The 15,325-nt window shown below is 36.9% G+C and overlaps 1 protein-coding gene across 1 annotated transcript in view; it reads right to left on the bottom strand.

Moving 5' to 3' along the window:
- IMMP1L (inner mitochondrial membrane peptidase subunit 1) overlaps positions 1–15,325 on the bottom strand; it is a 62,064-nt gene that overhangs the window by 27,013 nt on the left and 19,726 nt on the right. Inside the window, exons 2-4 of the mRNA XM_007943296.2 lie at positions 12,239–12,377; positions 9,592–9,680; positions 4,560–4,686 (exon numbers count right to left, since the gene is read on the bottom strand). Of these exons, the coding sequence (XP_007941487.2) occupies positions 4,560–4,686; positions 9,592–9,680; positions 12,239–12,377 (355 nt within the window). The remainder of the gene's footprint in view (positions 1–4,559; positions 4,687–9,591; positions 9,681–12,238; positions 12,378–15,325) is intronic.

The following is a 15,325-nucleotide window of genomic DNA, read 5'->3' as shown; positions in this document are numbered from 1 at the left end:
CACAATAAATTAAAAAAAAAAAAAAAAAAAGTGAGCATGGCAAGACTCACTTACTCTAGACATATCATCAGCACAGACCAATTGATGGAGAAGGATATCATGTTTGGTAAAGTGGAAGATAAGCAAAAATGAAGAAAACAATAAGATGGATTGACACAAGAGCCACAAGTATGGACTTAAAATATACCAACAAACATGAAGATGCAACACTTCATTCTGTTATACAGGTTTCCATGAGTTGGAGCTGACTCAATGGGCAAGGAACAACATTTGTTACATGCTGGAGCTCTGGTAGCGTAGTGCCTAAGGCACTTGACTGCTAACCAGAAGGCTGGTGGTTCAAACCCACCAGCCTCTCCTCGGAAGGAAGGTTGGGCAATCTACTTCTGTGGTGATACTGCCTCGGAAAGCCAAGGAAGGATCGGTATGTGTTGGGTCCAACTCCACGGCACTTAACAGCAGCAGCTACTTCTAAGTATTTTTGTTTTTGTTTTTGCAAATTAGTACTTCCAGCAGCAAACTGAGGAATTCTTGTAGTTTAGAAAGTTAAGTTATTCAAGATATTTGAGGTGAATACAATTTGTTTCTTTTAAGAGTAGCAAATTAAGCTCATATCCTAGTAGCCAATGTTCACCCCTTAACTCAAGGGAAGAATTATTTGCCTCAGCATCATTGAAATGAACAAAATCCACTGCAATACCAGTTTGCTGGGGACTCCTTAATTTCCAAATGCTTAATGTAAAAAATAAATCATGGTTCATAAATGTTGCTTGCCACAAAAACTTTTAGAACTCTGGAATGAATAAAATAGTTCCACATCACTTAACCAATGATCTGCTTGTATTCTGTTTTGCCAACTTATGAACAATGCTATTTCTTTCATATGCTAAACTCTATCTTCTAGGTTCCAAATGACAATTTTGGTGTTTTGCTTGCTGAAGGACCTATATAGAAGAACAAGTTTTTTTCTGCCTGGAATTCAAAACACATTAAATATCAATAGTCTTTACTATGCAGCTTAATCAGGATCTAAATAGTAATGTCATCTTACAAACAACAATAATTTTTCTAAGAGAATGCACAGAAAAGGGAAAGAAACCCATTCATGAGATACAGTACCAGTGTGCTTCTGAGAGAACTGAAAAGGGAACACTCTAGAGGGGAGATACTGCAAACAGTTTGGATATCTTTTCAGAAGCTCCAAACTTGGATGAATTTTTGTTATAAATCACCTTGATTAATGGAACACATCTGCTAAAGTGGTTCTGTAATAACTATTCTTAAGGCTTGAATAACTCAGGCTAGGAAAACTGGGGAGGGGGGTGGGCATGGGACGCTTAAAAAAAATCACTGGTTTCTCTTTCAGAAACAATACCATCTGTGGTAGTTTGTTTGTATGTCAACTTGGGCTGGGCCTGGTTGAGTGGTTGGGCAGCTGGATGTAGTATTCCCCATGATGAGATTGATAATCAACTCCATGGTGGAATCTACCGGGAGCAGCTGAGTAGCTGCCTTACGGAATGTGGTCGGCTTCCTGTATTTAAGCGGAAGCCTTGGGAATGGTCTCTAGCCTTTGGCATGCTTGGACCCTGCGTGTAGCTGTGTCGTTGCTCAGCAGCCTGCTATGCTCTGCCAACCTTGGGACTTACAGTGGACTTAAGTTAATGGCCTGCCGTGTGGTTTGGTAACATCAGGACTGTGCCTTTTTCTTTGTCAACTTTGGGGCTTCTCAGTCTCAGCAGCCAGCAGCTGAGTGAAGAAATGCCTCTATCTCCAGTGGGCTGGGAGCAGGAGGCAGAGCTGGACCCCAAGGTTGAGGGGCTCTTACCCAGCCCCTAGAGCATGGCACTTTGAACTTGGACTTAAAGCCTCCAAATTGTAAGAATAAACTCCTGTTTGTTAAGGCCATCCCATTTGTGGTATGTTTCCTGTCAGAGTGGCACTAGGTAACCAGAACACCATCCCTGATCAGAAATAGTATCTTTTCTTTTTAAAATATAATAATGGCAAATACATTTTTCAGGACGTACAATTTGATAAAGTGAGGCTAGAAATAATAATTAGGAAAGGGATACTTGAGCAAAGAAAATAGTGGAATGGTAAGAGATACAAATTCTAGAACCAGCCTACCTGTGTTTGAGTCCCATCTCTCTCACTAGCTGTTTGAAACTGAGCAATTTAGTTAAACTCCCTATTGTTCAGGTTTCTCATCTGTAAAATACTACTACTACCTCCCTCGCTGGGTTGCTGTTACGAGAATTATATAAATTCTTGTAAAGTGTATAAACACTTATAAAGTGTTCCAGTAGTGTCTACTATAAAGTATATGGTAAGTGTTGGCCAATATTATGATGCTTGTATGTATATATGGCAATATTTGACTTATAAACATGCCAAAGCTAAAGTGAATGCACTATATCAGGAACAAAATGGCAGTGTCTTGTAAGTTATCCATTCATCAGACACATGCAAAATTCAATGAACATTTTCCTTAAATAGACTATTCTATATAAGGAAAGAAAACTTAGAAATATTTGGTTAATTCAAATATTATACTTTAATAACTTTCCATGAAAATAAATATTTATTATATGTATAAAATACATATTTGTACATGCATAGAATGTTATACAAACAGACCTAATATAAAATTACTACTTTTTACTAAAAGATAAACTCATCCCTAGTATGTCTTAATGTCAAATCAATTCTTTTCACTAATTGAAAAAAAATTACTTCACATTTCTTTGGTTGTCTTCTCTGATTACTCAGGGAGAGACTATAAACACCTTTCTTCTGATATTCCTCCTCTAATAACAGGAAATAGCTATATCAGCAATGCTCCTATCATTTACTGTTCTGTTGTTTCGTCTATTGACAAAACTATTTCTGGTCTCAAGTACATGTTGCTAAAACAAATAACTAGGGGGCCTCATAAAATGTTTAACAGTCATAAGAAGGTGAAACCATATGGCAAAATTTGACATATTTTGAAGAATAAAACAATACACTAACTATGATGGCATGGACATAGAAAAATAAGTTAACTGACACTATACCATCACCTTCCAGTTATTATCACCATCAGCTAACAATTTGTTTGCTTAGGGAGCTCTGGTAGCATAGTGCCTAAGGCATTTGACTGCTAATTAGAACACTGGCGGTTCAAACCCACCAGCCACTCCTCGGAAGAAGATGTGGCAATCTACTTCCCTAGTGATACCGCCTCAGAAACCCAAGGAGGTGTTGCTATGAGTCGGGTCCGACTTGACGGCACATAATGACAACAACAACAATAGCACTAGAGTCAAAACACATTGCCTTAGAAACCCAAGGAGAGGTCTCTATGGGTTGAACTGACTTGATGGCAGTGAGTTTGGTTTTTCTGGTTTACCCATCAAATTCACTTATCGGGCAATCAGAGTATATAGCATAGTTCAAAATAAATTTACAGTGATAGAGACAATTTAATTCTTCAGTTATTTGCTTACAATGGTGATAAAGATAGAGGTAAAGTTAGTTAATAGTTATAACAGCTGTATCAATCATTTGACAGCAAAAGAATTTAAAGTGCAGCAGAAAATTAACTTATAAAAGCAAAAAGACTATATGATAAATAAACAAAAGGGCTTTCCACCCAAGCTCAGTCAGAGCAGAGCATGTGACCAGTGAGTTAACATATTACACCTGCTTGTCACTCTTTCACTTTATTGCCCTTGCCTTCTTCTAACTGGGCAGGCAAGTGGACTAGATACAATTTCTAGGTAGATACAATTTCTATTTTAAAAATTTCAATTGTTGTTGTTGTTGTTGTTTGCTGTCGAGTCGGCCCCAACTTAATAGGATTTAAAAAAAAAAAACTAAACTACAGACTTTATTTCATCAGTTTTTTCACTAATTAGTTTCCAACAACTAGTCAGTGGAATGACTTTTCTAAGTCAGGATCTGAGATTGCATTTATTTGTCATAGGTCTTTCGCATCCTCCAACTGTGACAGTTCCTCAGTCTTGTTTTTCATGACCTTGACATTTTTGAAGAGTATTAATCAGTTACATTGTAGAGTATCTCTCCTTTCAAATGTGTTTCATGGTTTCTCGTAATTAGATTAGGGTTATACTTTCTTTGTAAGAACACAAGAGAAATAACGTGCCTTCTGAGTCCTTCATATCAAGGGCTACCTTACATTGATAAGTCTTATTATGGGTGAAGTTAATCTTGACAATTTGGTTCAGAATGATATCTGCTAGGTTTTACTAGTAGTTACTATTTTAGACATACTCTGAAACTATTCAAAAAATACTATTTTTCCTTAAACTTTTGTCCAATAATTTTATCCATCGGTGAATCTTGCCTACAACAGATGCTACTTAGATTTTATAGAATTTAATAAGGAATTAAAATTTTTGAAATAGCCAAACTGTTCTTTAATGTAAAGTTCTATTCAGTGAAATATTTTCCTACATTCAAAATATGAGTAAGAGCTTTTTCTTTGTCAGTGTGTTTCATTAGTGTTAATTAACTATGATATTAATACATAACATAATTGAAATGTTACTTACATAACTATGGCTTTTAAAGAAATCTGATGAACTATTGGTGAGGATTTTGTCTCCTTCCAAACCAATTACTCTTTTACAAATATTTGATTTTGGATCACTCGGGCTTTTTGCAATCACAATGTCACCTCTGAGGGGGAAAAAGTCAAAGAAATGTCATTGTTATTTATTAGGCATAGACACATGCACAGCACTGCTTTAATACTTTTACAGAGCAACTTAAAGAAAGCCACATCCTTTTACCTCTCGTACACATATTGACATTTCCATACATTTACCAGCTGTGAGAACAATTTTTTAAAAAAATTTTTATTGTGATTTGGGTGAAAGTTTACAGAACAAATTCACTTTCCATACAGCAGCTCACATACACTTTGTCTCATGACTTTGACTGCAATTTCCCACAATGCAACAGCTCCCCTCCCACTTCCTCCCCATAGTTACCTCTTCCCTATGTCCTTCCCTGCCATGTACTCCTGCCCCACCGAGCTGTCTCCCTGTGCATACACAGCCCTTTTATTCTCCCATGATTGATCTCTCCAAGGAATGTATCTACCTAATGTAAATGTTCAGCTCATATGCCTGTCTTGTTTGGTGGGAAGCCACAAGAGTGGGTTCAGTTCTAGACCTGAAGGACAGCTAGAGGTCATAGTCTCGGGGATTCCACCAGGCTCTATTAGACCAGTAAACCTGGTCCGCCGCCCCCCACTTTTTTTTTTTTTTACATGATTTTGAGTTTTGTTCCACCTTGTTTTGAGAACCATTTTTAACTAACTAGTTTTTGTGACTTTTATGGGTCAGATTCCAACAATGACAGTGATGGAAAACATATTTAAAAAAAAACAAAACCCACTGCCATGGAGTCAATTCATAGTGACCCCTATTGGGTTTTCAAGGAGGTAAATCGTTATGGAAGCAGATTGCCCAGCCTTGCTTCTGCAGAGTGACTGGTGGCTTTGAACCACCAACCTTCTAGTTAGCAGTCAGATGCCTTAGGCACTCTGCCACCAGAGCTCCTTGGTCTTTCTGGCCACACTAGCAGTTATCTAGGTTATTTAACTCATATATTGTCAATTCCTCGATTACTTGAGCTTTAGAGAAACAGATGATATTTTCATAAACTCTCTGATGTGTTCGAGTCAGTAAAAAGCCTCACTAATAAAATTTTTAAATTTTTTTTGAAAAAGGAAAAGATATTATAAGATTCTAAAATTTCTGATAATTACATAAAAATTATTTTGCACCATATCTACAATGTGCTATTTTTGTCTAAATTTTTATAACTCAAACTCTGAAAAAACAATTCCATATATATATTCCAAAAACTAAATTTTACTGGTGAGGCTTTTTATTGACTTTGGAACACATCAGAGAGTTTATAAAAACATCATCTAAGTTTCTCTAAAGGTCAAGTAATTGTGGAATTGACATTAATGAGTTAAATAACCTAGGTAACTGCCAATATGGCCAGAAGGACATATTTTGGGGAATAGAGGATACAACCAAAAAAAAAAAATGTTTAAAAACTGCCCAAACATATTATAAAAAAGTAAATACAACTGGATATCAAACATATGAAAACAATATGGGTCACATTACATATGGGAGGCATGTCTCATAGAAAAAGTGAAAAACTGGTAACTGACCTAAAAAATATCTGAGAATGTAGAAAGGAATAAGGGGACATAAAAAACCAAATAAAAATAAAAAGCAGGACCAGTGCTGCCTCAAACAAAACAGAACAAAATGTTCTTTCTGCATTTCTGCATAAAATGAGCAATAAGTGAATTCTGAATTCACATATATATACACATATATATTTCAAAGCATTTCTACTTCTGTAGTGATATTGCCTCGGAAACCCAAGGAGGGGTCACTAGGAGTCGAGTCTGACTTGACGGCACATAACAACAACAACAACTTAGTATACATACCTAGCTCCAAAAAAATTTTGATGTATTTATAATAAAAGGTATATATGCCAAAATAATATCAAAAGTCAAGAAAATAAAAGGAAGATGAAAGGTAAATCAGAAACCTAGTTGTTGCTATACACAAGCATGAAAATGAGTTCTAAACTTTTTGGTAGCTAAGTCAAAAAAGAAATTAAGATTAATTACATGGCACTCCTTAATTAAAAAAAGTAGTCTGGAAGACTCTGGTAGCATAGTGCCTAAGGCACTTGACTGCTAACCAGAAGGCCGGCGGTTCAAACCCACCAGCCACTCCTCGCGGTTCAAACCCACCAGCCACTCCTCGGAAGGAAGGTTGGGCAATCCTACTTCCATAGTGATACTGCCTCGGAAACCCAAGGAGGGGTCGCTATGAGTCGGGGCCGACTCGATGGCACATAACAACAACAACAATAACAGTCTGGAAGATGAAGGAAAATTTTTTCCTAACAACAAATTTAAAGAGAAATTTGTAAGAAAAATTCTTAAGGGAATAAAATACACTGTCTTTGTTAGCAATTTTATAGAAAATATAGAGCATTATTCACATTGGTCACTTCTTCAGCTTGATAAGAGCTGAAGGCTATTAATCATGAGATTCTATAATTAGGAGGCAATATAAGGCTGCCCTTTTCTTGAAAATGGGATAAACTATTCTTTCTAATCAACTGAAACCGTGTCAGTGGAATTGTTTCAGATAAACAATTTGTAAAGACTGTTAACATGATTTATCCAAGTAAATTTTAGGTAGCTTCAGAAGAAAGACTGGGCAATCTACTTCCATAGAGATACCGCCTCACAAACCCAAGGGGAGGTGACTATGAGTCGGAATCGACTCGATGTCAGTGAGTTTTTTTGGGGGTGGGGTGGGGTGGAGGGATAAAGTCTTTCCATGGGTGTTTCATTCTGCTTAAGTTTTTGATCGAATAATCAGTATGACTAGTAAAATATAAATTCTGTACTTGAATGATAACATAGAAACCATAAGTCAGTCAAGGTGTTTTTACAGCAAGCAATATTAATATGGACTATATATTTGTGTCTTTCTGGTGGTCTAACCAGACATATGGGAGTTCCAGGCTAGTCCAAATGGTTAAGCGTTGGGCTATCAACTAAAAGTGGTTCAAACCCACCCAGAGGCATCTCAGAAGAAAGGGCTGGTGATCTGTTTCTAGAAAGCCATAGCTATGAAACCCTGTGGCGCAGCTCGACTCCCACACACATGGAGTCACTCTAAGTCAAAATTCACACTCTGGCAGCTGGTTTAACCAGACACATACATAGAGCATATTAACATGCATACTGCTTGGATGCCTAACTCCTTCAAATAGGGTTTTTACAGGAATTTAATAAAACTCTGAGCTAATTTTCCCTTTTTCATTTAGAGTTACAAACATCCTCATAATCCTACCAGACTGTAAACTTTTGAAAACAAGGGTCAATATTTTATCTCAGTATTCTCTATATGTACAGCATTATTTTATACATTAGGTTCTCAATAACTATTTGTGAAGAGTAAGTAGTAATTAGAAATTATGATTGCCTCAAGTCTGAGTATTCTGTGTGGTTGACTGAAAAGAAATCCATGTGCTATAGAGACCACATATTCACTTTCATTCTTGCTTAAATGAAAGAGTGTTCTAGCTTTAGAAACATGCAGCCAACAACAAGACCACTTGCCAAAGGTCAGAGATTCCCTTGAAGTCTCAGATCCTGTGCTGCACTCAGATCAGAGAAAAAGACTATTCAGTACAGTAATATTTTAAAGCCAGGAGACATCAACTGGCTATCTTGGTTGTAGAAGTTACTTTGGCATGCCCCTTATAAATGCCGGATTTGGAGCAATCCTGCAATGTAATGAGCTCTCTAGTTAAACACATTACAAAATGAAACCTTCCAGGAATCTTAATTAATATACTGAATGTAGTTATTTGTATGCTCATCTGAATATAAAAAGACAATATTAAGCTGTTCACACAAAAACTACTTAGCCAACAAGTTCAATTCCTTGTTAAGAATGTTCCAGGATTATGGGAGTAAAATCACACCATTACCATGGAACACAGAAGCTTGTCTTTATGCTACAGTGAGGGTAAGTCACCAGTTAATCTAAAGGCTATAGAAGGAAATTTTGATATGTTGAAAGGAAAAGGGAGCTAGAACACAGTCCTGTTATATAAGTTTTATTTTATACCTCCTAGATCTATCAATTAGGTATCTTGAAGTTGATATAGGTAAAATATCTGTAGAAGTATTATCTAGGGACCTTTGCCATACACTTTGACAAAGAGAGAATTTCTATCTACAGAATCTAAGGTAGGTGAAAGATCAGAAAATGCTAACTGTTTTTACACTATTACTGACTATTCTTCAGTAATGTGAAACAGATTATAACACTGGTCAATAGTGAAAGAGGAGTGCCTAAGCCTACTTACACCATAAGCTAAATGCCATCTCAAAGAAGCCAACTTTGTACTTTGCTGAGATAAAAACTGGCATAGACTTAACTTTTCAGAATTAAAAACAATTTGTAAATATGATACAGTCCTTAAACCCCTATTCTTGGCTCAAAAAACATTCTTTTGCTGTTGCTATATGCCATCAAGTGAATTCTATCTCATAGCAACAGTGTGTGACAGAGAGCTGCCCCGTAGGGTTTCCTAGGCTGTAATCGTTACAGGAGGAGGTCACCAGGTCTTTTCTCCTAAGGAGCTGGTGGTGCATTCAAACCACCAACTTTTTCGTTAGCAGCCAAGTGCTTACCCATTGTGCCACCAGGACTCCTTCAAAACATTCTAAGATCCAATAAAACAGTAAAATAGGCTTACATTTACATTATGAAAGGAACTGTTAACTATTTTGTACAATAACACAAGAGATATACCCAATAGACTGCACGTTTAGAGAAATCATTAACACTTCTCAAACTAAGAGAAAATATTTGACTCAAAATTTTATCTAGATGATTATTAATTTGGTTATTTATTAGAGAGTTTTAAAGATAAGTTAAGAAATTACAGAAAAGACAAAATGTGTATGTGTATTTTCACCATAAACTTAAAATGTCCATTACAGAAATTTACCTTTGGATACCATAAAAATGTCGACTAAGATTTTCTGCAAAGACAATATCTGAATTTTGAATTGTAGGCTCCATTGATGGTCCAGAACACTAAAAAGAGAGGTAATTTTGTAATTTGAATTAAAAATCCTTTTTAATTCAATATAAACCATCTACAAAGACTCAAAGGAAAAAAAATCAAGCAAATGTTCTTCAAGCTTCTAAGAACAATATAGTAAGTAGTATACCTTTGAGGAATGACTCATAATAAGCTGGCAGCTACAGAGTGGCCGTCAAGTCTGGAAACACGAGCAAATATATTATGAATGGTTTCTTGATATTACTTTACAATATACCACTAAAATAGCATTATAAATGTTTCCAAATCTTGCTCACCCTGAAGAATATAAGTTCCATAAGGGCATGACAACTTGTCTCATGTTTCCAGTATAAAACTAAAGCCAAGAACAGTGCTTAGCATAAAGTTAATACTTAGTAAATAGGTGTTGAATGAATGATTTTCTTGATACTGTCAAATATCCAGTGTTCATGATAATAATTTAGTAAGTACTAGCGTAGTGCCTAAGGCATTTGACTGCTAACTAGAAGGCTGGCGGTTCAAACCCACAAGCCACTCCGTGGAAGGAAGATTGGGCAATCTACTTCCGTAGTGATACCGCCCCAGAAACCCAAGGAGGCTCACTATGAGTGGGATGCGACTCGAAGGCAGTGAGTTTGGTTTTTTTGGTTTATCACTTGGAAGGAAGATTAGGCAATCTACTTCTGTAGTAATACTGCCTCAGAAACCCAAAGAGAGGCTGCTATGAGTCAGATCCACCCCATGGCAGTGAGTTAGGTTTTTCTGATCATAGTAAGGAGCGCTGGTGGCATAGTGCCTAAGGCATTTGACTGCTAACCAGAAGGTTGGCAGTTCAAACCCACCAGCCACTCCATGGAAGGAAGACTGGGTAATCTACTTCCATAAAGATTTACTGCCTTGAAAACCCAAAGGGGTCACTGTGAGTCACAATCGACTCAGTGGGAGTTATTTATTTATTTATCTATTTATTTATTTATTTATCACAACAGTCTCTGATGAACTTTCTCCCATTCCAAGAGAACAGCCTGCACATTTGATGGGCCTGCAACTTATAGTTTCTATTGAAAAATGCTAGTAAAAAAACACACTGGAAGTTTCAAGATTTTCGTATTTGTATGTCTTAAAACAATAATCCTCACATACATTGTACCTCAAAATTGGAATAAATAATTATTGTCACTTAAAAACCTACTATAGACTCCATTTATTGTATATGTAATAATACTTTTTACTCAAAACCTCCTAAAATGAAACTTTAACTTTGCTACTTCTGCAGCCCACTGAAGTACCAAATGAACTTCTAAAAGATCAAGGAGTGGTAGGATCCCACTTACATGAAATATCTAGAATAGACAAGTACACAGAGACTGAAGTGTGTTAGTAGTTTGCAGAGGCTGGAGGAAGGGGGAAATGGGGACTGCTTAAGGGGTACTTAGTTTCTATTAAGAGTAATGGAAAAAAATCTAGAAGTAGACTATGATGACGGATATATCACATAGTGATGGCTATATAACATAGTGAATGTAATTAATGCAGTGGTATTGATTACATTTAAAAATGGCTGAAATGGAAATGTTTTTGTTATAAACATTTTACCCCAATAATTAAATAAAACAAAAATCAAAGAAGGAACTCTCAGTTATATATATTTATTTGCATTATGCCAACTACATTCAACTGAACATAATATGATTCTGTACTGAATCTATTAGGATAAAATTAATTTAAAAAATGGCTGGCCATTCTATTAATTTATTCTTTCATTTACATTGATAGATTCATAATACAACATTAAGGAAAAAACCTTGGTGGGAAGCAGCTTTAACATTTTAATACTGACATCAGGTAGAATGATAATTTATTTAAATGACAGTTAAACAGGATGGTTAAGAGTAGGAGTTTTAGAAACTGCACAAATCTGTATTGAAATTCCAAGTCTGCTACTTTCTAACTTGGGACCAAGAACAAGTTACTTCAAGTTACTTAAGCTTTCTGACCCTCCACCCACTGCTGTTGAGTCAGATCCAACTCATAGCCACCCCTCCTAGGGTTTCTGAGACGGTATCACTGTGGAAGTAGATTGACGACTCTTCCTTCTGAGGAGTGGCTGGTGGATTTGAACCACCAGCCTTCTGGTTAGCAGTCAAATGCCTTAGGCATTACACCACCAGAGCTCCTTTCTGATCCTTAGTTTTCTCATATGTAAAATGGGTTCTAATACTCACCAATTACAAAAGATTAAATGAATAAAGAAATATAATATTAAGCATATCCTGAAACATAATAAGTAAGTAGCATTCAATAAATGGGAGCAATTATTATTGTATGAGATAATTAATAGGACCTTTCATGGCCCTAACAAACAAAATACAGAACTGTATCTAAAGTAATGAATCTCAGAGTTCATGTCAATGCCAATTCAAATCTATTCTTTAATACCTCAAAATTTGGGACGATTTTATGTTTTAACTTTCACCATTTCAGCTTCAACTATAAAAGAAAAAAGTGTATTTTCCTTCCACTTAAAAAAGTACATATTAAAATAATTATGCTTGAATGTAAAACTTACCATGACAACACCACCAATGTATTCAAATGCACAATGAGCTATACAGCCATACTGAATAGTATAGCCAACAAGTCGAAAGGTTTTTCCCAGAACACCACGAAGCATAGTTCTATGTAGAGTCTGCCACCATTGGCCTGATGGTAAATTTAAAAAAGTTTCATGATCAATATTATTTTAAAATACTTAAGGAATAGTTATATTTGTAAAATATTTTACAATCACCGAGAACGTACAAAATGGCTAATACAATCTATACAGAAAAATGACAGCTTCTCTTCATTTCTGCTAAAGATATTTTATATGGAAAATTATAGTCCCTTAATACTTTGTTGTTGTTGTTGTTGTTGTTATTTGCCATCGAGTCGGACCCAACTCATAGCGACCCCTCCTGGGTTTCTGAGGCAGTATCACTACGGAAGTAGATTGCCCAACCTTCCTTCCAAGGAGTGGCTGGTGGATTTAAACCGCCAGCCTTCTGGTTAGCAGTCAAGTGCCTTAGGCACTACGCTACCAGAGCTCCCTTAATACTTTGATCTCCTGAACAGAGATTATTATTTAACTAATTTATATATGAACTAGGTAATAGACTTTGAAATACTCTACCCCTTTCTATACTTTGGTTATTTCTTGGTATTAAGGCAGACACCCAATGTTATTGCTGTTATATGCCATCAAGTACGTTCCAACACGTAACTACTTATGTGCAAGAGAACAAAACACTGACTGGTCCTGTGCCATCCTCACAATCATTGCTATGTCTGAGCCCATTGTTCCAGCCACTGTGTCAATCCATCTCAGTAAGAGTCTTCCTCTTTTTCACTGACCCTTTACTATACCAAGCATGATTTACCAAGCATCCCTTCTCCAGGGACTGGTCCTTCCTGATAACGTAACTAAAGTACATGAGATGAAGTCTCATCATCCTTGCTTTTAAGGAGCATTTGGCTGTACTTCTTCTAAGATAGATTTGTCCATTCTTCTGCTAGTCCATGGTATGTTCAATATTCTTTATGGACACCATAATTCAAAGGCATCAATTCTTCTTCAGTCTTCCTTATTCATTGTCCACATTTCACATGACTATGAGGTGATTGAAAATTCCATGGCTTCAGTCAGACACCCCTTAGTCCCCAAAGTAACATCTTTGCCTTTAAACATTTTAAAGAGGTCTTTTGCAGCGTATTTGCCCAGTGCCGTATGTTGTTTGATTTCTTCACTGCTGCTTGCATCGGTGTTGACTATAGATCCAATAAAATGAAATCCTTGACTTCAGTCTTTCCTCCATTTATCATGATGTTGCTCCATGTTGGTCCAGTTGTGAGGATTTCTGTTTTCTTATGTGGAGGTATAATCCACATTGAAAGCTGTAATTTTCAAGTGCTCTAAATCCTCTTTACTTTCAACATCCAGTGTGGTGTCAGGGTACAGGGGCAGGGTACAGAACTGTATATTTTATTAATTAGTGTTCATTCACCTATGTCTGTTTTCGTTTCTCTTCTGACATGTTTCAATGCCACCATTCCAATCAAAGTTTCTTACTCTGTATTATTCACCTACTTTATTTAAATGTTGTTGTTGTTGTTGTTATGTGCCATCAAGTCGGCCCCGACTCATAGCGACCCCTCCTTGGGTTTCCAAGGCAGTATCTCTACGGAAGTAGACTGCCCAACCTTCCTTCCAAGGAGTGGCTGGTGGGTTTGAACCGCCAACCTTCTGGTTAGCAGTCAAGTGCCTTAGGCACTATGCTACCAGAGCTCCTTTTATTTAAATAGATGTTCATAATACTTACCACACTACACTTGTTTCTATTTCTCTTACTGCACATTGTATTTGTTTACATAACTGTGGGCAGTGACTGTGCTTTATTCATCTTTGAATCCTAGGGCCTGCTAGTATGTAGAGGTTCGTCTGGCTAAAACAATAAATATTGAACCCAAATTTCTCATACCTTCCACATCATCAGTACTATACAATGGTAATAATGTTCACAATGATCATCTCAAGGACCTAAGATTTACAGACATGTTGTTTCTAACTTTTTATTGTGATTTGTGTGAAATTTTACAAAGCAGACTCATTTTGTTAAATTCAATAGTTCATACACATTTTGTTTATGTAACACTGGTTACATTCCCTGCAGTGTAATAGCTCCCCTTTCACCTTCCTGCCTATTGTTAGCCTTTCCCTCTTTCTTGCCTATGCTTTCCTGTCTACCTGCCTTTTTCTCCCTGTGTAAATGCTGTCCTTCTGATCTCCCAAAGCTGATTGTTTTAAGGAGTGTACCTCCATGGCATATAAGCCTGTCTACTGTTTGACTGAGAGGTAGCCATAGGAGTGAGTTCAATTCCAGGCCTGACAGGTGACTCAGGGCCAGAGTCTCGGGGGTTTCACCACTCTCTTTCAAACAGTAAGCCTGGTCTTTTTTTTTTTTTTTTTCATGATTTTGACTTTTCTTCTACATTTCTCCCCTACTCTATCCAGGATCTCCAATTTTGGTCCCTCCCCAAGTGGTTGGTATTAGTAATACACACTGTTATACTTACTGTAGTGAAATTAGTTCCTTTATGTGCTATTTTACCTGAGTCTTTGGAAAAACAGCTTGAGAGATTTTTGCCCTAGGCCCTGAGGAATTACCTTTGCCCTAGTTTTCTACCCAGGAGGGTTTGTTACTTTTGTCCAGGTCCATTACATTTCCTGGGTAAGTTGTAAACAATTTGGTTTTGATACTTTTTATCTGGTCAAAGGCTGCAGCCTGCCCTGTGCTAGGTATGCACCTTGCAGAAACAGGTCAGCAGACTATGTAAATGAGGTAAATTGTGGCCCAGACACACCTACTATGCAAATGAAATTCCTATGGTCTACTGGCCACCAACATGAGATTTGCGTTTGTGTCCCCCCTCCCTCTAGGGACTACGCCTTGAAACTTACAAGGAACTGTGTACATGTCTCTATATACAGCCAGCTCCAGAGAGGAAAGTCAGACAGATAGTTGTTGTTGTTGTTGTTATGTGCCATCGAGTCGGCCCCGACTCATAGCGACCCCTCCTTGGGTTTCCGAGGCGGTATCACTACGGAAGTAGGATTGCC

Source organism: Orycteropus afer, unplaced genomic scaffold (genome assembly GCF_000298275.1).
Source record: "Orycteropus afer afer isolate SDZICR_OR568_19922 unplaced genomic scaffold, OryAfe1.0 scaffold00103, whole genome shotgun sequence".
In the NCBI taxonomy this organism is placed as follows: domain Eukaryota; kingdom Metazoa; phylum Chordata; class Mammalia; order Tubulidentata; family Orycteropodidae; genus Orycteropus; species Orycteropus afer.
This window is presented reverse-complemented; position numbering and strand designations above follow the sequence as displayed.